Raw genomic sequence first — 23612 nt, forward strand, 5'->3', positions numbered from 1 at the left:
GCAAAGACTATTGCTTGATTTACTGATTATTTATTTATTAGTTTATTGAAATTTAGACGAATGCTATGTATATAACTTCTTGCAATGGACATTGTCCAGAAATGAACTGAGAACTGAGAGGAACCAGGACTCAAAAGGAGAAGTTCCCTATGAGCATGAGGAAGAACCACTGAGAGGAACCAGGACTCAAAAGGAGAAGTTCCCTAAGAGCATGAGGAAGAACCACTGAGAGGAACCAAGACTCAAAAGGAGAGTGAGAGCTCTCAGAGAGAAAGAGGAAATGGCCAGCAGTTCTTTCAGCACACAGACAAAAAAAACAAAAAAAAACAAAAAGACCTGAATGATCGTCTTGCCCACCAGCAGAGGGAGCTAAATACCCAGCTTGTCCAGCTCCTGGGACAATTTAGCTGATGTCAAGCATTCAGTGGCGAAACCACCAGCAGTGCAGGTGGGGGTCCCTTGTTATCCTTACTTGACCCCTTATATTGCTACTTATGTAATTCTACACCCTTTAGCTTCATCTAATCTTTGTCCAGTTGACGAGTTACAATCAGCAAACCTGGGCTGGACCACTTGAGGTGGGGGCTGCTGGTTTAACCCCTGAATTACTGCAGATATACATTTGGATGTAACAGTTACAGTTTGTCTGAGTGCTCTTGTGCATACGTGCGTTATTAGACATTGGCTAGGCTTTATACAGTGAAACTTTCGTGCAACTTTAGTTGCTTGAAACCTTCACGAAACTAAATTGCACAAAAGCGTCCTGCAACTCATTTGAAACTCAGCTGCAACAGTCGCAAGCATCTCAACTTCGTGAAGCAACTTTCATGAAACAGCCAGTCAAATTGGCCGTAGCGGGTCACTGATTTCACCGGATCAGCGGTTAAGAAAATAAAACACAAGGTTTATACATCTGACTGACTCAACGTTGGTAGTTTTTCATTTTGTCAGTTTTTCAGTTTAACAACAAACGTGAGTTTATTATTATTATTCATATTATTATTATTATTATTATTATTATTATTATTATTAAGCAGCTAATAAAAATGCAATAATATAATAAAATAAACCAGAACACTAAAAGAAGTAACATCAAATAAAACAGTTGCAGGTTCAGCGGAGGTGGTTTGAAATTTGAACTTTGAAATGGTTGAGTGACACCAGCGAGCAGAGCTTTAGAGTTACTGTACTTTAATTAGCTGGAGCGCTGCAGCTAAAAGCAGATTTTCCAATTTCAGTAAAAACTTTAGAAATCTGACAGATTGTATCACTGTTGTCTAGGATGGACAATAAGATTGTCTCCACAATATTGCCTACATTTACTGACTAGCTAAATCTAGCATTATGCTAAAATTATGCTTATTCAGAGCAGCCTGTAAGGCACTAAAGTAGCACTGATTTGTAGTTACCCAGTGCCACACGTTTTAGTAGTTTTGGGCCCAGTTTATTGCATTTTTATTAAAATCAATTGTTTGGAAGCTACTTAAAAGAAGCAAGTGAACAACAGTATCAAAAGCTTTGGTCAATAAAAAGGGCAGCACGGTGCTTCTTTCTGTCTATAGCCTTTAACAGATCATTTAAAACAAGTGTGGTAACACAAATGGTGCTATGTTTTTTTTCTAAAGCCAGACTGATGGTGAAACAGGACAGGAAAATTAGCATTTCCTGAAGAAAATGCAGAGCGACTGTGCATCTTAAGCTTCCTCAGATGTTGCTAGTCAGTTGCTATAGTATCTCAAGTGGATGCTAAGGTGTTGCTAGATTGCTGCTATGGTATCCCAGGTGGTTGCTAGGGTGTTTTAGGGGTTTGCTATAGTATCCCAGATGCTTGTTATAGCAGCATTGCTAGGTGGTCGCTAAGGTATCTCAAGTGGTCGCTAAGGGGTTGCTAGGTGATTGCTATGGTATCACAATTGTTTATGGTGTTGCTATGTCGTTGCTATGGTATTCCAGGTGGTTACTGGGTTGTTGTTAGGTGGTTGCTATTGTATCCCCGGTGGTTGCTAGGGGGTTGGTAGGTGTTTGTTGGTGGTTGCTATGATATCTCAATGGTTAATTGAGTGTTTCTAAAAGACTTGTATCATTATGAAATTCACCTTTCAGTATAAGCCTCAGATGGCATTGCATGAGAAACCATCATGCTACAGTGTTAAATCCAGACACATGGGCTGGGGACTACTTTGGAAAGGTCACTTACACAGTCCGTTGCTGCATCAAGAAATGCAACTTAAAAGTATTACACAGGGAGAAAGCCATACATCAATTATATGCATAAACACCACCGAGTTCTCTGGGCCTGAGTTAATCTCAGATGATCCAAGAGACAGTGGAAATGTGTGCTGTGGTCAGATGAGTTCACATTTCAGCTTGCTTTTGGGAAAAATGGACATCAAGTTCTCCATGCCAGAGACAAAAAGAATCATCTAGACTCATATCAGCCAACATCTGAAGTCTTGTAACAAGCAAGAATGGACGAATACTCCACTTGCAAAACTGCAACAATTAGTATCCTCAGTTTCCAAATGATTAAAAAGTTTAATTAAAAGGAGAGGTGATGTAACACAATGGTAAACATGTCCCTGTCCCAAATTTTTGGGGGCGCTGCCGACATCAGATTCTAAACGTTTTTATATTTGCAAAATACAATTAAGGTAGTTAGTAAAAAAACTGGACATATTTTCTTTGTACTTTCGTCAGTTAAATAATAAATCACAGATTCTTGTTTTTATTGCCCTTTACAAAATATTCCAACTTTTTTGTTCGAGTGTGGACAGGTCAAGTGCTCTTAGGAATGGAAGGCTTTTCGCACCCTCTGATGCCATCATATTTTTCTGGAGATACATCCCCAAGGAGACTGTCTTCACCGTGAATGGCCTGAAGTGCAACGTGGCCCAGAGCAACCTGAAAGTAATTGCTGCTACAAACACATTACAAAGTTCAGACCTTATCAACACGGAACCCTCTGCAGATTTCCCCCCTGGAGGCAGCAGGTTATGTAGCAGCATCACGCCCTCATTTACACTTTTAGAAGGACTTTGACAAGAGTTCGCCCAGCGGTCATGGGTTTGCCCGCCACCTGATTGCTTGCATAAAGGCAGCAAAAGGGGTGGAGGCATCATCAAAAACCTCTGTCTCTCTTTTGCTCCGATTCCATTAATTCACCAACCCTATTCCCTCCATCCGGCACTATGGACATGTGCAAGATGGATCCGAGGCCTCCTAAAGAGCACAGGGGCGACAAAGTGAGTGTGACCGTGCCAGGACCAACCCTAACATTTCAGAACATCCGGTACGTTGTGAGAGAGAACCGGGGACCCTGCCGCAAAAAAGCACCTGAAAGGGACATCCTGAAAAATGTCAGGTCAGTCAACGTCAATATATCTTTATATGCGTTTTGGTAAAGAAACAGCTTGACCAAAGATGCTAAAGTGGCTAACAGTGAATGGAAGTTAGCGTAACCTTACGAATTATTTTAATAAATGAGCAAGTTGTCTTGGTTTGTTTGCAGTATGCGAACAAAAACAATGGAATTCCACCAATTTCCACATAAATAAACCATTAAAATGTTAAACAAAGTCATTCATTGTGGTTCAGTGTGAAAAGCTCAGTATTAGAGAAGCTTTTACAAAGTTTGTGGTGGTGATGGGAACCAGACGTCTAAAGAGTTGAAAGCTCACAGAACGTTATTACACAAAATGATTATTATGAATTCATATTCGTAATGTAAATATCATGAATCTGCTGCCTGATACCAGGGAAATGGTTTTGATCTAAAATAATTGTTTTATTCTAAAATATATTTTTTAAGATTTCACAGTGGATGGGTACACGCAGGGTGCTGTGAAGCAAAATAGTCCCCAAGGAAAACGTACTTTTTCCAATTTATGACTGTTACGCCATTATTATCATGACAAAAACAGGTGGTTCACTGGTCTTTTTGGATGGTGAATGAAATGAATTTGCGTTGTGGTTCTTGTCACCACCATTGCAAAGCAATAAGAGACAATAAGGGACAACTGACAAAACTACTACCTTTGGAATAATTCCATAGCGCAGGCACTTTGTCGCCTCGTTGTTGCAAAAATACAGACATCCTTGGTTAAATTTTATGTTTTATTGATTTTCTATGTGAAAATACGTGAACAGATTTTAATGCACAATCACTGTTTATTTGGTGAATTTTACATACTGGAATTAAAAATACATAAAACAATAGAAAATATGTGCAAAATATTTGCAGATTTATTATTATTATTATTATTATTATTTAAATGTGTTCTCTGTAGAGGATGTGTTGACTTATTGTCACTTAGAAAATCAACAAAACATGTCATCTGCATATGACTACATGCTGGCATGCTTTTAAACCACTTTTAGGTCAAAAGATTTCCAAGACATGCTTAATAAGAATAGTTTGGAAAAGAAATTTTTTTTTAAATTATTTAGACAAAACCTGCTCTTCATACCAGGGAAGACACTTTGATGAGCTTGAAGATGAGTGCTGAAGTTGAATACACCACTTCATTAAGTCCACCTCCTTGTTTCCACAATCATTGTCTATTTTATCAGCTCCACTGACCATATAGGGGCACTTTGGAGTTCTGCAGTTACAGACTGGAGTCCATCTGTTTCTCTGCATACTTTATTAGCCCCCTTTAACCCTGACCACCGCAAAGCACAGAGATGAAACTAAAGGTTTTGATGTGAACAAAAAAAAAAGCTTAAAAAGTTTTAAAAAGGCCAGTGGAGACTCTCTATTGATCTACACCAGGGCTGCTCAATCCTGGTCCTGGAGATCGACCATCGTGAGAGTTCCAACACACCAGGCTCTAATGTTCAGAGGCCCATGAAGACCTCCATTACCTGGATCAGGTGTGTTACATTGGGGTTGGAGCTAAACTCAGGGTTACTCTGGTAGATCTCCAGGAGCAGGATTGAGCAGCTCTGATCTGCATGGTTTCTATCATTATCATCCTTATTAGATGTGAATCACGTCATGGACCTGGTGTGTAACTCACTCACTCACTCACTTAGTCACTCACTTACATTTAACAAGATTGTCCACAAGGGGACTGGCACTGTAGTAACTAGAGTGAGTCAGTTAAGCATTGTGGACACACAGAAGTGTGTGCTTTCTAGGACTTTTGGGACACTACATGCTGGTGCTTTGCATTAGTGACACTCTGTGTCCTTGTTTCAACCTTATTTGGTGCTTTTTGGCTGATGGACAGTTCCAGGTTCACTCTAGTTCGAAAAACCCTAAGGCATATTACTCAAGGTGGTGCTTCTGAGATGTACTTTTATGCCCTGTTCAATCCATATGTCAGTGTTTGCAAGCCTCAAAAACTCTTTTAAAGCACTGTTGGTCTTTTCATCTACACTGATCAAAGTGCATTTTCCATATGGATTCAATTAGGGATCATAGCTTTCACCTGTATCCGCCTTGCCAGTCCATTTCAGTGTCCCCAGCAGACCTCCCTGACATTTTGTACTCACAGTGTATAATCTTCTTTGGCCTGAGAATGAGGTTGTTGACAAGATATGAGAAACATATCTACACCAGATGTAGCAGAGCACATGGTAAAAGACATGAAGATTACAGAGCTCTGATACCAGTATCACCTAACCCTCTCTTATCTAGGAGCTTTGTTGGAGACATACATACAGGTCCCAAGAGAGCATGGTGGGAATATCCTCAATAAATGTCCATTAGAGAAATGAGTTTCGAAGCTACACTATGTAAGATTTGAAGATTTGGAGACCCCTCTGGTGGAAGTTGTAATTGCACACAAAGGGTTGTGCTTCAGACCTCTTCCTGAGTGGATGAATCTAATGGTTGCGAGCGCATTGAAAGAGAATTGAAAGTGAATTCAGTCAAAACTTGGTGCAGGACGTGTCTTCAGAGGAAAAGAGTGAATGATCTTCTACTGATATCATATCTTCATCCGTATAATGTTGAATTTGCATTTAAGGCCTAAACATATTCCTTTTGAGCCTGGGCATGTGATGTTAATATGTGAAGAAGTATGGTGTGGTCCAAAAAACTCCCGACCCGACACATCCGACTTTTAAATGACTATTTTAGGCTGCACAGGGTGAATCACAGCAGCTCATGCTCACCATGTTTTGGTGTATTTTTTCTCCTGACTAAGCAATGCGACTTCTTTCAACTTTGATAAAAACAGCATACATAGCGTAGCTTTAAACAAACAACTTACAGACATAAAAATGCACCCAAAGGTATTTTTCTCATCAACTAAGGTACTGTACAAAGGTTCATCTGTTCAATGTTAAAAGATTGCTTCATGTAGTCATAAGAGGTTGATTTAATTCTACTCAAATGTATGCTTTGAATGAAACAATGCAAATTTTTAGTTTAGATTTTATATCAATCAATTGATCAAACTTTTTTCCTTTTCTCGAACATTTCATATTAATCGTTAAATATATCTTTTAGACTGTAAGAGCATAATAGGTTCCATAAACAGTTTGCCCATTCCGTGTGACACACTCCTCCAGCCTGCAATGGCAGCAAGTTTAGACTTTGTTCATTGCGGTTACTAATTCATATTGTGCTCCTATAAAACCAGATAATAACAATACTTTGTTTATATAGCACCTTTCATACAAGGGCTTCTCAAAGTGCTTTCCTGGACATGCTCAAGTGAAAACATATATAAAGATACCAGACAAACCATGGAACCAGAAGAGCTTCAGTTACAGGAATATCAACTTTTTCCTCATTAATTTTCAGAAATTGTTTTTCATCAATTTATGACGGTAGAATGGTAGTTGACTAACAGAGATGGAAAGATGCATGTCATCTTCATGTCTGTGGAATTTACTGTTTTCACTGATAATGAAAAAGGAATGGGAGAGTGCATAATGAAAATAATAGTGACCCACGAATACGACTCTTGGAGTACACCCCATTAAATGTCATGTTTTTTAGATACAAATGTGCCAGTATTGTCTATCACTTAAACACAGGAAAACTGCTTTAGAATATTTCCAGAGAGGATTCAAGTTTGTCTGACAGTACATTGTGATCTACAGTGTCAAACGTAACACTAAGACCCAACAGAACTAGAACTGATACTTTTTTCTCATCAGGGTTTAATCTGAGACTGGACTGTGACTGAAATGTTTTATAGATTTTATTTTTAAAGAGAAAATCATTAAGCTCTGTTTATCATATGCTACTTTAAAAAAGTGCAAACTGAAGTAGTTACTCATAATGAAAAGGGTCCATGCAGAATCCTGACATTTTTATGAGGGTCCTTCGCTGGTGGCTACAGAGAGATTTAAGAAATGATTGACGAAAGAAAATAGTGTGCTGGGTTTACAGTATTTCTGTTACCAGTAACAATAGATAATAAATAAATTGCTTGTTGTAGAGGTTGTTTATGGAATTTGTAAGAATTTTGTGTACTGGTTATTTAGGTGTTCTGCATGTTGTTTGTTTCAGTGGCATCATGAAAACGGGACTGAATGCGATCATGGGTGCAACTGGAAGTGGCAAAACATCGTAAGATCACCCACAGACATAATGCTCTCATACATGCTGTCAAACACCTACGTTTGTGAACACTTTGGAATGATCTTGATTTTAGCAGGAACAGCTCCTAAAATGTGATCTGATCTTAATGTAAATCTTGATAATAAATATAGTTTTAATCTCCAAACAAATTTGTGAAAGCACTATAAAATGTTATGTCAGTCCTCGTAAAGTGACGGATCTCTGAGTTTACCACAAAGAGTACTGAACCCCAGTAGTCATAAACGTAGGTGGTAACTATGGGCAAGATCCATGTTACCCAAGTTTATGAGTTGTGACATATAACTAGCAAGTACATTCCCTGATATTACAGTAAACCAATCTGGCATTGACCTATACGATTGTTTACATGACCAATTGACAGTTAACAATGACCACCTGAATGCAAACAACTGGTAGTTATGATCTGGTGATGGCGACCGCAAGAATGCACCGTTACCCTGCTGTATCTGGCCGCTGACTTTAGCTTTTGTTATATGATTCTTATTTTCTCTATCACTCAATAAAGTAAACAAAGTTATTTAAGATGATGATCAGATCACATTTTATGAGCCATTTCACAGAAATTCTAATAAAAAGGGTTTACAAACCTTTTCTTATAACCGTACCTCTATTTATTTATGTTTGTATGTGAATACAGACTATTGGACGTCATTGCTGGAAGGAAAGACCCTCGTGGCATGAGATCAGGTCAGGTTTTGGTTGATAACAAGTTTGTGACCCCTGAACTGCGCCTTATGTCCGCCTATGTTGTTCAGGTGAGTGAGATCATTAAAAACTATTCCATCATCAACTGGAATCAAGATTGTTTTGATCGCTTTAGATAGCTTTAATGCTATTGTAACATCTGATGATTTTTTATGGCCAGTTCTAAATGAATTTCAACGAGCAATAACTTAATTGTGTATTGATTAATTATTTAGAATGCAACATATTTACACTGTATTTGATTAAGGAAACAGCAAACGTGTTTACATTTTGACTGCCTTGATGTTTAGTGCACCAATCTCTTTCTTTGTCATATAGCTACAGGATTTTGACTCCATATTCAATCATTATACAGCTGGATGGCCATTTATGAAGAAAATAAAAGTGGCCCATGAGTAGACCCTTGGAGTACACCGCTAGTAAACTTGTTCTCTCTCTCTTTTCTTATCTCTGTTGTTCATTCAGGATGACATCCTTATGGGCACCCTGACTGTCCGAGAAAATCTCTTGTTCTCTGCAAACTTGAGGTTGCCACGGCAACAGTACTCTGTTGCACACAAAGAAAAGAAAGTGATGAACATCATCCAGGATCTTGGATTGGAGGACTGTGCTAACACCACGGTAGAAGGCCCAGATTACCTTCTGTTATTCTTCTGCTGTCTGATCAGTCTTAGCTGATTCAGTGACCTTCTTTCTTCTTGTACGTCTGTCAGATAGGTACAGAGTTTCTGAGAGGTGTGTCTGGTGGAGAGAGGAAGCGCTGTAGCATAGGCATGGAGCTCATCACATCTCCATCCCTTCTCTTCCTGGATGAGCCAACAACTGGCCTGGACTCCAACACAGCCAACAGCATCATGGGACTTCTACACAAGTACACAACCCCAAAAGATCACATCAATTTCAGCAGCCAATTCGCTCAGCGGCTAATTTTGCTTATTATGCCAATGTCTAGGGACATTTGATTTGAAGCAGCACATGGGCAGCTCTAACCACAAGCTAGGTCACATCCTGGAGCTGGTAATCACTAAAGGTTTAAATACAAATTTGTCCTTCTGATGATTTGAGATCATTCCTGTATTTCTTTTTTTCAAATCAATTTAGAAGTAAGGAAGAAAGTTGCCTGAAAGTTACTTTAAAAAGCATTACCTTGACTCAGAAACAGAAATTTAAAAACTTTTATAATAGTTCATTGAATACAGCTCTGATTCCCTCTTGCAATGATCTGGTTCTCTAAATGCTAAGATAAGGGAAACTCTTGACATTCTCCCTCCAGTCACAGGGAAGAAAAACTCGCATACTCATAAAAATCTGTGGATGAATGATGAACTACGCCAGCTTAAGCAAAATTGTCATAAATCAGAGCGCTTATGAAAGAAAACTAAACTGCAGCTACATTATAATTTTCTCAAAGAGCAGATCTCCACCTACAAAATGCTATGAAAGTATCCAGACAGTCATACCTCTCTGGTGTAATTAAGACACACAAAGATAATACCAAAATCTTTTTTTCCCACCATAGACCGATTAATTAATCCTAACTTATCTGGTATTGTGTCTCATGGTGATTTATCTTCTAAAATTTGCAAAGACATTGCAATTCATTTTTAAAATAAAATAGACTTGCCGAGACATAGTGTAGTTCAGCCGACTGAAACAAGCTCCTACAATGTTCCTGATAAGCCACCTACATCGGTAATGACATCTTTCTCTGCTATCAATTACGAGGAGCTTCCAACTGTATAAACAAATTAAGTTCATGCACATGTGACCTTGACCCCATCCCTACTTCTCTCCTTAAGATGGTTTTTGATCATGTTCAAAGTGATGTTTTAACTATTGTAAATTGTTCTCTGTCAACAGGTGCTTTTTCAAATGCTTTTAAAACTGCCTTTGTGAAGGTTCTGCAAAAAAAAATATTTTATATATTTTTTTATAATTTTTTATAATTTTTATATATTAAAATAAATAATTTTAGACCAATTTCAAACCTTCCTTTTTTTGAGTTTAGTTCCAGAAAAAGTTGTTTTCAAACAATTAAATGCATATCTAAGTTTCAGTCAGGTTTTTGTTCCAACCATAGTACTGAGACAGCATTGTTTCACATTGTGAATGACCTCAGGCTCAGTGCTGATGCACAAAATCCTTCTATTCTGGTCTTATTTGATCTTAGTGCTTTTGATACTGTTGATCACAAGATTCTTATTCACCGTCTTGAATACTGGGTCGGCCTCTCGGGCACTAGTTTTAGAATAGTTTCAATCATATTTAGGTAATAGACAGTTCATGGTTTCACTGGGAAATCATTCATCAAAAAAATGTAACATTTCTTGTGGAGTCCCACAAGGTTCAGTTTTAGGGCCTCTGCTTTTCTCTTTGTGCATCGTATCTCTATGTGATGTCATTAAGCATATAATATCATAATATCAATTGTCATAGCTATGCTGATGACACACAATTAAACATGCTGCATGGTATTTATCACATCCATTTGGAGTGACCAGTTGTGGTTAAGAGTTCACAACAATGATAACTGTTGTATTGTTGTATTCACCGGCACATCCTCTCTCTGTCTGGCTATCTCTCTTTCTCTCCCAGGTTGTCTCGTAGTGGGAAGACCATTATTTTCTCCATTCATCAACCACGTTACTCCATCTTCAGACTCTTTGACCATCTGACTCTGCTGCATAAAGGAGAGACGGTTTATGCTGGTCCAGCCAACAATGCAATTCAGTACTTTCATGATCTAGGTAAAACATACATACATAGTTCTCTCACACATACGGTAATGCTAGTAATGCGAGAAGATGAGATTTGTATTCATTTTCCTTTTGACTAGGCTATGAATGTGAGGCATTCAACAACCCAGCAGATTTCTTTCTGGACATCACAAATGGAGAGGCCTCTACTTCAGTGCCAACTGGTAAATTTATATAAGCCCACCAAATTCATTATTTAGGTCCACAATTTAAAAAAAACACATTTTAAAAGGGCCCAGATTTTGCAGTAATACATGAACAAGTACATTAATTGTTACACAACAACATCTACATGCCTATTTGGAGCTTTGTGGGACTTTCTAGCCATGCTAACTTACATTACATCCATGGGCTAATGACAAGCTTACTGTCTGTCAGAAAATGTTGAAGAGCGCACCATCGCCCCCTAATTAGAGCTTCATTTTCACAAGCCATTGGATTAGTTTATAAATTTCATACTAGTTTATTTATACCCTAATAATTCTACATTTCCACCAAAATATAGCCCAGAATTTCTTATGGTTTCCTTCAGATGTTCTTGTTATGAGATCATGTCTGTCCCCTCAAGTCTAGGTCTTTGGGAGCTGGACTGAAGGACTTACACATTACTACATAACTAGGAATCAACCAATCAAATTTGACTGTGAATACAAGCTAGTCAGTCTCAGTCAGTTGATGTAATGTAAAACAGCACTGTAATACAGCACTGTTTAAATCTGGTTTAGCTGGTCATCCAGCATAGTCATGGTGGTTGACCAGAACACTAGCATCCAAAACCCAACCAATGCTGTTTTTTTTTTTTCTGGTGATCAGCGTAACAACTTCCATTGTAGCTGACCAGCATACCAGCATGCAAAACATAACATATCGCTGCTGTCAGAACAAAACCTCGTATCTCCATTTTTGCCATTTTTCAGTTTTTGACAATTTGAAAATACCCGTGGTCCTATATATTGTGTGTAAATTTCATGTTGAATGGGCCAACAGAAATGACCCAAAATTACTTGGAAAAACATCTAGTTCCATTGACTTACATTAAAAGTAAAGTATGTTTTTTCCTTCTCCTGTGAAGTTACCTTTTTGGAGATACGAGGTTTTGATCCGACAACAGCGATATGCTGGTTTTACTGACGACCAGCCACGTTGGTCTATGCTGATGTTTTACAGTCACCGTAGCACTGTAGAAAGTGAAACGTGTTAATATGTGTTATAAGCTTCAAATAAAACATATGCAATGTGTTTTACAAGCTTCAAATATCCATATTTAATTTAGACCCAATAAAAAAGGTTCATGTGTCAGTTTTTGCATAGCACTAACATAGTACGTCATAGGGGTGCTAGAAGAAATGAGCATTATGGTAGACTGTAGTAGAAACAGTTCACCATTGGAAATTAGGGCTACATAGACACTGGATCAGTTACATTTCCATGGAGCAATCTGAACCAAATTCATCTTTCTATAAAACATTTAAATAGATATTTTAAATGTTTATGTAATTTGTGAATTAAGATTCTCCATCTGACTTTCCTGCAGACAAATCTTTAGCTGAGCTCTACAGAGACTCTCAGTATTGTGCTGATGTGACAGAGGAGTTGATGCACATTGCTGGCCCAGCAGATTCTCCAATCTCAGAAAAGGGAGCATCGCTGTCCTATGTTACGTCCTTCTTCTATCAGGTATGTCCTGGGTATGCGTGTGCACCCATGGAGGCTTCCTCAGGTCTCTCAAGGAGAATCATGAGTGGGAATCAATGATTAACTTGTTATGCAGTTACCTGATGTTGACCTGGGGGTCAACTGCAGTTATCAAGCCCTGAGCTGCACCTGAGGTGAACCTGAGGTGAAATGAAGATAAAACAGACCATAAACTAATCATCTGGTGTCTATCTGTATGTGTCTGCGTGTTCAGTTGAAGATAGTGTGCTGGAGAGCGGTGTTGAACTTGGCGAGGAATCCACAGACCTCCTATGCTCAGATAATCCTCAACATATTCTTTGCGGTGCTGGTGGGCCTTATCTACTTCCAGATGCCTCACACCCTACCTGAAGCCCTGCAGAACAGGTATCCATCTATCCATCCATCCATCCATCCATCCATCCATCTAGTCTACCTGGCCACATCCAACCATATCTGTCCAAACTTTGTAAAATTTTAAAGGGATGTGGCTTTTTTTCTTAGCATGGTATTCAAATCCTGGTACATCAGCAAACTAACATACTTTTTTGGAAACTTTCTGAAGAATCTCAACCAAAGAAATAAGGACAAAGCATTGGCTGTTAATTGTGAGTTTGACCCCCAATGGTGCCACAGCCAACCATAGCCGGGAGTCCAAGAAAGAACAATTGGCCTCTCTTTCTTTGGGAGGGTAGCATGCCCCCCCTCTTCCTCTTCTCTTACTAGCCAATGTGGGTGTTTGTTAGCTCATTGGTTGTCAAGTCAGCCGTCAGGGTCTCCCTAATGGTCCACATTTTTGCTCTATCTCTATGCATTTTGAGTTAGGTTGGAGCAAAAATGGGGGACGTTAGCGTAGAGGCATGCAAAGTTATCCAATGACGTTGCATTATCAGAAGTTTGAAAAAATGCAGTGGCTAGCTTCATGCATTTCTGAGGAAGCATGTGCAAACCTTCACCGTTTCAGCTTGGTAGTATTGGGGGGACCTAGTAGGCAGAGACGACTAAATTGGAGGGTAAAAATTGGGAAGAAAAAAGAGAAATGTAATCTCATAAATCTAGCGAAATGCAATCGCTAGGCTGCATTTGCCTTTTAGAATTTAACGTTTTTACATACATTTACATTTAGTAACAAGAACCTTTCATGCCAACAAAAAGTATTTTCATGGTAAAAGTAATTTCAAAAGCTTGCTTAAACTTTTATGACTCGTTTGTTTGTTGCATGTAGTTTTAGTTTTGTTAAAAATTCGGACGTTGTGAAAACACACAGTACAAAAGTGCATAAAATCGACACAGTCATATACAAAAGTTGCACAGTTACTGTTTGTTTGCTGAATTTAACATATTGGGAAAAAGCAAAACATAAAATGTGGCCCGTGCAAAAGTTATGGCACCCTTTATATTTTAGGTTTTGTTCTTTTCAACGTGTTGAGCTCAGCAAATAAACAGAAACTTTTGCTGAAAAACTTGCAGAAAAGTATCATATTTAAGTGTGTTCCTTGTGATAAAACATGTAATTTGATCAGAGATGTTCAAACTTTTGGATATGACTGTAGTATTTTGTTAAGTTCAAACGTCCTGGGATTTTTGGAAAGCATGAAAATCTTGCTGAGGTTAAGGTTGAGTTGGGTTCAGCAGAGGAGCAACAATAGAAACACCCCACAAAGGTACAGTACAAACTTGTGTTCACATGCAGAACCGGAGCGTTCTTCTTCCTTGTCATCAACATGGTGTTTGCCAACTTATCGGCAGTGGAGCTCTTCATCAACGAGAGAGCCCTGTTTGTGTGAGTGTGACATTTTCATTACTGCACGAATTTGAACAAAATGACACTATTGTAAGTTACACCATTGTAAGTTAACCTATTGCAAGTTACACAATTGTAAGAGGTTCCTGTTTGTGTTTCACAGGCATGAGAACTCTGGGGGGTATTACCGCACCTCTGTGTACTTCCTGTCCAAAGTGTTTGTAGATTTGATACCAAACCGCATCGTCCCAATCCTTATTTTCTCTGCCATCGCCTATTATATGATGGGTGAGTACATTGCTCCTCTATATAATAATATCTCCAGTGTTATTTACCTCCAGTTTATAGTGGTGATGCACCAAAATCAACATTCTTGGCGGAAAACTGAAAATTTCTGACAATAAAGACAAATAGTTTACTTAAAAAACGCTCTTTAATCGTTACACCATGTATAATGTATGCTACAAAATCCATTGGCCTCATCAACAGAGAACAGCTGGTCATCCAAGACAATGAGTTCCATTGTTTTTTACCTATGATTTACACTTTTGTTCTGTTGTTTGTTAATTTTTTTGTTGTTTCCAAAACTGAAGCTGATGATGATGATGATGATGATGATGTTGGCACTGTTGGATGATACTGTTGTTGTGCTAGTGGAGGCTTTTCTTTCTGCCTCTGTTTTTTTCTTTGCTGTATTCTTCGTATCTTGTCAGATGTTGTGCTTCAAACGTCTTGGCATGTTGTCCCTGATATTGTCATCTATGGGGATTATCTTTCACATCAATCGTCTGTCTAATGTCCTCATAGAAACCATGAAATGAAGCAAACACAACCAACATTTTCACTGTTGATCTGCTGCCGCTCCAGCTGTTTGAACACTGCATTGACTGGAGCAGGAGAGCAAGATAAATAAACACATTTTCAATCAACGTTTCTCTTTTTTTTTACCATTTAAATGAGGGTGAGATGCTGTTACTTCGTTGTTGGCCTGTTTAAGTACTTTTGAACCATTTCTGTTGGTCATCATGAAATTTTAACACAATGTAAAGGGCAACTGGAGTTTTTAAATTATACAAAAAAGGAGGTAAAATGGCTTTGTGTATGTATTTATTTATCACTGAAGTATATCGAATAAGCCAAACGTAGCACTGATATGGAGCAATATGAGAGCGAAGGCTCTCGGAGGAGTTGAATCATCTCGCTACTATTGTTCTTACTGGACGTCAGTGATTAAAATAGGAAACTGTGTTCACCATATTTTCATGCTCACCCTACGTTTTATTCATCAGATTAAATGCCTGATTATTTAGGATTCATTTTCAAATCATTTTACAGGCCTGCAAAATACATAATTATTTACATGATGATTTAAAATTACATTCAGTTCTTTATTGATACCTGCACTTTTTTGCTTTATCATGCAAAGCCTTTTCAGAACTGCGCTGAACACATACATACATACATACATACATACATACATCATCTAAACCGCTTATCCTTCTGGGTCGCGGTGGGTGCTGGAGCCTATCCCAGCTGTCATTGGGCGGACTGAACACATAGTGCTTCATCATTTTTTATGAAATACAAATCATAATAAAATATGTTCTCCACCAATGTGGTATTGAACCTGAACACAGACATGTTTCAGTGAGCTACAAGAGAAGCAATTAGGCCAAAATAATATCACAGCTTGCTGCTGATAACAGCGTCTTGCCTTTCAACTTGTGGTCATATGCTTTTATCAGTGAATTACAGGTGGAATTACGCAACAGTGAGCCATAAACTAACTGTGTAAACTGTGTATGCTTGTGTGTTCAGGGCTGAAGCCGGCCTTCACTGCGTTTCTGTGTTTCTCGCTGACCATGTCTCTGGTCAGTCTTGCTGCAGTGAGTTTGGCCTTCCTGGCCAGTGCCAGCGTGAGCTCTTTCGCTATGGCCAACATCCTCATCGCCCTGCCCTACGTCTTCATGATGGTCAGCGTGTTTTTGGATTCACCAACTTTTTGTCTTTTAGCTTTATTACTTTGAATTGAATCATTCATTAGAGCTGGACAACCTTCTATTTATTATACATTACATCGATCAGTCATAACATTATGACCAACTCCTTGTTTCTACACTCATTGTCCATTTTATCAGCTCCACTTACTATATAGGTGCACTTTGTAGTTCTACAGTTACAGACTGTAGTCCATCTGTTTCTCTGCATACTTTGTTAGCCCCCTTTTACCCTGTTCTTCAGTGGTCAGGACCCCCATGGACCCTCACAGAGCAGGTACTATTTGGGTGGTGGATCATTCTCAGCACTGCAGTAACACTGACAAGGTGGTGGTGGGTTAGTGTGTGTTGTGCTGGTACGAGTGGATCAGACACAGCAGTGCTGCTGGAGTTTTTAAACACTGTGTCCACTCACTGTCCACTCTATTAGACACTCCTACCTTGTCAGTCCACCTTGTAGATGTAAAGTCAGAGACGATAGCTCATCTGCTGCTGCACAGTTTGTGTTGGTCATCCTCTAGTCCTTCATCAGTGGTCACAGGACGCTGCCCACGGGACGCTGTTGGCTGGATAGGTTTGGTTGGTGGACTATTCTCAGTCCAGCAGTGACACTGAGGTGTTTAAAAACTCCAGCAGCACTGCTGTGTCTGATCCACTCAGACCAGCGCAATACACACTAACACACCACCACCACGTCAGTGTCACTGCAGTGCTGAGAATGATCCACCACCCAAATAGTACCTGCTCTGTGAGGGTCCATGGTGGTCCTGACCACTGAAGAACAGGGTAAAAGGGGGCTAACAAAGTATCAGAGAAACAGATGGACTACAGTCTGTAACTGTAGAACTACAAAGTGCACCTATATAGTAAGTGGAGCTGATAAAATGGACAGTGAGTGTAGAAACAAGGAGGTGGTTATAATGTTATACCTGATCAGTTTATATGTCCAAACGTTTGTAGACACCTGCTCATCTAATGTTTCATATAAAACAAAGGTATTACATGCTGCAGTAACAGCCTCTGCTCTTCTGGGAAGGCTTTACACTAGATGTTCAAACATTGCTGTGAGAATCTGATTGCTTTCAGGCACAAGAGCAGTAGTGAGGTCAGTTTTGAGGGCATTTATTTAGAAAAAATAGCCAATCATCCCTGCTTTTGCTCCAAAAAGACAGATAAAATGAACAGCTAATGCGTTATAATTTCAGACTCACAGCAACGCATGGACACTATAATTTTTGGAATTCTTTCAGTTTTAACAAAAAAATGTGCTTTAAAGTAGCTGAATGCACTAATTAGAAGGGGATACTTTTGGACATATAGTGTATGTGACTCTGTCTGACTTATGTCTGGCTTCTATTTTGTACTATGTACATATGTGAGTATATATATATATATATATATATATATATATATATATGTATATATATATATATATATACTCTTTGTCTTTCTCAGGTGTTTGGTGGCTTCCTGGTGAATCTGAACTCCATGCTCAACTGGTTGTCCTGGCTCAAGTGGATCAGCATCTTCAAATACGGACTTGACGTAAGGAAATATAGACGAGGAAAAAAAAGGAGTGAATTGTAAAGGAGAAAGGTTCTTTTAAGTGACAGTGGGTGGGGCTATTCAGAAAACAGTAAAATAGACACAATTAAGTTCAAAGAAATATGAATTCATTCAATATGAATTGTACTTCTGAGTGAATTGCAGTATCGGGGGGGTCTCAGAGCTCAGAGCATAGGTCCATATTGTTTTGCCCTCCCACTGGTGCACAGTGATGTAATAATGTAGGCGGGCAAAAGTCATTCAATTTTAATAGAAGATTATGGGTAATAACCAGGGTTTTAAGGCCCCTGGGTCCTTAAAACCCACAGGATAATCTTGGCCCGAGTACAGTAAAACATAACAACATTTTTTTTGCTTTTGAAAAGTTATTAATGTCTCAGTTTTAATGTCAGGCTGGCTCCTGGCTCCATCAGCAGCACTACTACTTTAATTTCATTTAATGTACTTTTCTGTGTGCTACTGTAATAAATTGCATTATTATAATTTTACTTTTCAATTTCCAGGCTGTGACCATCAATGAAATGACAGGCCAGGTGTTCTATAGCAACCTTACTATGTATGTATTATTTCTTACTCATCATAAATAACCAACAGGTATGTTGTTAAAGCCAGTTGATAATGACAGAGATGATGCTACATCAGACCATCGTAACATTGATTACGTTGTAATATACACTCATGAGCCATTTTACTGGAAACCCTGACCGTGATTTTATTCCCCCACAAGAAGTGAAAGTGCAACTGGGGATGAATATGTGGTGGGAAATGCAGAAATCACAGTGAGGGCTATTTTACTACAAACTAGCAGTTTATTTGAAATTGTAAAGACAGTACCTGACATATGAGTCATTAGAAACATTATAAAGGCTCTCATTTGCTTGAGTTGCCTGAATCAGTTTGTTAGTTTACAGTTGTATACCATAGCATAAACACTATCCTTCACCACAACTAAGGGGCTCAAACCCTGAAAAACAGCCCCAGCCCATTATACCTCCTCAACCAAACTTTACTGTTGGAACTATGCATTCCAGTAGGTTTTCCTACTCATTTTCCTGCCATCCGCCAAACCTAGATTTGTCCATCAGACTGTCAGGTACTAAAGCATGTTTCATTACTCCAGAGAACACTGTTTGCACTGTCCCAGAGTCCAGTGACGGCGTGCTATACACCACTCCAGTCGATGCTTGGCATTGCGCATAGTGATCTTAGGCTTGTGTGCTGCTACTCGGCCATTGAAACCCATTTCATGAAGCTTCCGACACACAGTTCTTGTGCTGATGTTGCTTCCAGACGTGGTTTGGAGTAATGTGCATTACCGAGTAATGGCCATTTTTTATGCAGTACATGCTTCAGCACAACCCGGCTTTGTGAGTTTGTGTGGTCTACTGCTTTGTGGCTGAACTGTTGTTGCTCCTAGATGCTTCCATCGCACAATTAAAGCACTTACAGTTGTCTGGGGCAGACCTAGCAGGGCAGAAATTTCAGAAAGTGGCTTGTGGTAAAGGTAGCATCCTATGACAGTGGTATGTTTTACGTCACTGAGCTCTTCTGTATGATTCATCTTACTGCCAGTGTTTGTTTATGGAGACTGCAAGGCTATGTGCTTGATTTTATACACCTGTTAGCAGTGAGTGTGGCTGAAACAGCTACACTCAATAATTAGGAAGCCATATAGTGTACAAGGAGGGCTGGTTGTTGTTTCTAATTAAGTGGTAAACTGTAAGTTAAGAATGCCATGTCACATGTGTCCATGAATGAATTAAATAAACCGGGCTGAATTGTGTGGAAAGTAAAAAATGAACTCTTCTACTTTCAGATTCACAGGAGAGATGTATCTGAAAGCTCAGGGGATGGACTACAGTGTGTGGGGATTCTGGCAGAATCATGTGGCTCTGTTGGGCATCATACTGGTGTGTATGACCCTGGCCTACATACAGCTACGCAGGATTAATCGCTGGAAGTGATGGACGCGAGCCCAAACACCAGAACAGTGGGATATTTAAAGCAGTCAGATTCCCCCTTTAACCCCAAATGTAGTCAATGAGCTGAGACATGTTTGCACCGGAGCTCCAAGGCTAATGCAGCTAACAAGTAATGGAGACACAGGGGATGAGGATGAGACAGTTCACGAGTTGAACAATGAATAGAAAGCTGGTATGGCATCTGTTCAGCCAAAACAAACTGAAAAAAAAACCTGAAAAAACTGAAAAAAAAGTTTTTGTGCGTTGTTTGAGTCAAATGCTGCAAACTATTCATGTTGTCAGATTTTACCAGTGATTTCAATGTCTTGGAACATTATTGTGGCTGTCAGTTTGGGGATTATAGGTCTCTCCCCATTCAAACAGACAGGTGTCTGGTCTTGACTGGTATGACTAGAAATAACTACCCAGAGACGTTGCCAAGGTTCCTGGCAAGTGGACAGACTTTCCTGTAAGGACTTTGCATATATCCTGCTAGTGTCCTTGTTACATAGCTAAAAATGGTAGCAACAGCAGTGCCAATGCTATGTTCCCAGGGCCTTATGGCTATACGGCAAATCCATTTTTTTGCTTTAAAGCCACACTATCTAAGATTTGTGGATTTGGAGACCTCTCTGGTGGAAATGTGTAATTGCACGCAAGTTGCGGAACAACATTTTGTAATTGGATGTAAGTGGATGACTCTCATGATGGTGTGTGCATTGAAACAGAATTCAAAGAGAACTCAGTCAAAACTTGGTGAAGAATGTATCCTCTGAGGATGTGAATGAATTAATTACTAATGTTGTCCTATCTTTATCAGTATAATGTTGATTTTGCTTTTAAGACCTAAACTTGGAGCTGGATCTTCTTTTTGAGCCTGTGTGTGTGACTTTTGTACGTAAAGACGTACACCATGGTCCGAAAAACTCCCGACCCAACGCTGATTTTTATCTTCCTATTTCAGGCTTTACAGGCCGACTCACGACAGTTGCACGCTCACCATATTTTATCACGTCATACTTTTTTTAATTTGAACAATAACTTTTGTGACACAAATCTGGTCTTTTCAAATCCGATCCAAATCACTTTTCATATGTGGTCTTGGATCAGACACATATCCCATTCACAGCCTTGAGACTTTAATAAGAATGGCCATGTGTTTGTCCAGTGTACATGCACCATCCTTCAGCATAAACATGACAACCGGGCTCAAGCTGAAGTTATTCCAGCGCACATTCCAATAGCAACGCATCTGACTTTTTACCTTTATCTCACTCTAAAAAATCAGCAAAATCATCACTGAAATAAAGGCTTGTTCTGCTAGTTAGTTTTTTAGATGTTGCTGTTATGATTCATTTGGTTCAATCACATGACTATTGGTGAGGATGTGTATCATATCAGAGTGCAGGTCAATCACAATAATGACAGATATGGGTCACTTGCAACACAAATGCAAACCGTTAAAACAAAAAAAGACTGGATCTGAGCAACCATTAAAAAAATGAGCTAAATGCTGGTATGCTGGTCAACCAGCATGACCATGATGGGTGACCAGCTAAACCAGCACCAGACCAGCTCTAGACAAGAATAAACCAGCATTCATATGAATCTTTGCCATGCTATGTTTGCTTAGCTAGCTAATTAGCTCCCTGAAGCTAACCTAACTGCATTCCTATTGAAAAACTCACTGTATTTTGTCCCCTGAATGACTTCTGGCCACCCCACGACCAGAACTGTCACCTTAAGAATGCTTTCATAAGTTTCCTTACCGTATTTCATTGAGGTGTGATGTATAAATAGAAAGCTGAGGGAATACAGCACCCTGGAAATGTAAGTTTCATCTTGAAGCCTGAATTTTATCTGTACTTTCATCCATTTTTGCAGATAACAGTGTAACATACAGTGACAGAAACCACCTAACCGAGCCTATTAGAGGTTACTTAACAATTCAACACAGTTTGAGCCGAGTGTGTGATGAATTAGGCATGTAGTTAGCACAGTGCTAGTTGGTAGGGTGTTTCCATTACTTGTTAGCAAGCAAGCTAGCAAGTTAGCATTAGCCTCGTAGCTCCAGTGCAAAGATAAAGCAAGTTGAGACACCGAACATGTCTTGGCTGACTGACTACATTTGGAACTGAGGGAAAATTGTGCATTTTTCTACAAAGTTCCTTCAAACTCTATTATTATTAATTTAAAAATACACCAATTATTACACATGAAGATTTGTGTTGGACGCTTCTTAAAGGACTGTATTTGTCATTTGGACAAACTGGAATCAATCTAGTGTGTATTTGACAGTGAATTTTTGACATTTAAAAGCTTTTAAAGAGTCAAGAGTCCCTGAAAATTCCACATTTAACTATAAAATCATTACCAGCAAGCAGTCACATATTAACTGAGTGGAAAATGGCGTCTTATCCCTCCTTTAGCATATCTTTTGAGACTCATTTACTCAGCATTGCAGCACCATCTGTTGGACGTTGGTTGTTTTATGTCTCTTCAGAGATTATGAAGATGATTTCTTTGTTTTAGCATTAGGAATGTCTATTGGAATCTATTTATTGATGGAATATTCTGTTTGTTGGAACAGTTTCAAATGTAGGGTTTTTAATTATGGTTATTGTTTTATTTAAGCGTCTAATCAAACAGTCTGTGGTTTAGTTTTTGTTTTATAATTGTTCACAATGGTTTAATGAAAGAGTGCCCATATTTTTTTAATTAAACTTTTCTAATTAAACTGAATTTGCGCTGTTGGATTATTTATAGCCTTGGTTTTCAGGCTTCATTATTGCCGGCAGATGTTCTACGTCGTTTTCAACTCCAGATTGCTTCGTCTAGAAAATGTAATCATCTACTAGATGATTGGTTAAGACTGAATGCTGGAGTTTGTTCTTCCAGAAGAAGTGAGCTGAATCTGAAGCCATGACAAAATAATGGAAACATCACATGAAAATGAGTTTCATTTTAAGTCACAATTGAAAAAGCGGCCAACAAGTGCTGCCACATCCCTGTGAAAAAGGACCATTAGAAACCGTTTTGCTTTCTAATGGGATTTGGCTTAAGTTTACAGTAGAACGCCTGTAGATCCCGTTAGGAAACCACCAAAGGCATTCAGAATCAGCCAATGGTCACCTGTTAAACCATTAGACTCCTTTACATTGTAATATCAACTAATTACAAAACCAAAACACATTACAGAACCACCAGTAACCAACACAAACATTTAATGGGTTCTATGAGCCAAGATGAGGTTCAGAGTCAATGAACAGTATGAGTCAGCCATGAAAGAAGCCTAACAATCAGCGTTTGGTCAGTTCTCAAAGAAACTATGGACAAAACTGAGGCTTTGGCGTTGGCTACTACTACTGTTTTTAGCTAGTGCCCTTCCTTTGTACATTTTTATAGATTATAATATCATATCATTGCCAGAAACCACATAAACAAGTCTATTTGAGATTACTTGATGACATGGTGTGGTTTAAGGCAAATGTGTGATGTTTTAGGCTTGTACTCTGCTAGAAAAAAACTAGCAAAACTAGCATATGTTGTGTTTTGGATGCCGGTTTGCTGGTCAACCAGCATAATCATGCTGGGTGACCAGCTAAACCAACACTAGGCCAGCATAAACCAGCATAAACCAGCTTAGTC

At 38.9% G+C, this 23612-nt stretch overlaps 1 protein-coding gene across 1 annotated transcript; it reads left to right on the forward strand.

The window, feature by feature from the left end:
- Positions 1-340: 340 nt before the first annotated feature.
- Positions 341-22664, forward strand: abcg2b (ATP-binding cassette, sub-family G (WHITE), member 2b). The gene is made up of 16 exons (XM_036557759.1): positions 341-448; positions 2766-3361; positions 7469-7528; positions 8199-8316; positions 8732-8887; positions 8980-9137; positions 10862-11013; positions 11103-11186; positions 12557-12699; positions 12932-13083; positions 14390-14479; positions 14604-14728; positions 16259-16413; positions 17893-17982; positions 18507-18559; positions 19820-22664. The coding sequence occupies exons 2-16, from the start codon at positions 3189-3191 to the stop codon at positions 19965-19967; spliced, it is 1857 nt and encodes a 618-aa protein (XP_036413652.1). The 5' UTR covers positions 341-448; positions 2766-3188; the 3' UTR covers positions 19968-22664.
- Positions 22665-23612: the final 948 nt, after the last annotated feature.

Source organism: Colossoma macropomum, unplaced genomic scaffold (genome assembly GCF_904425465.1).
Source record: "Colossoma macropomum unplaced genomic scaffold, Colossoma_macropomum, whole genome shotgun sequence".
NCBI lineage: Eukaryota > Metazoa > Chordata > Actinopteri > Characiformes > Serrasalmidae > Colossoma > Colossoma macropomum.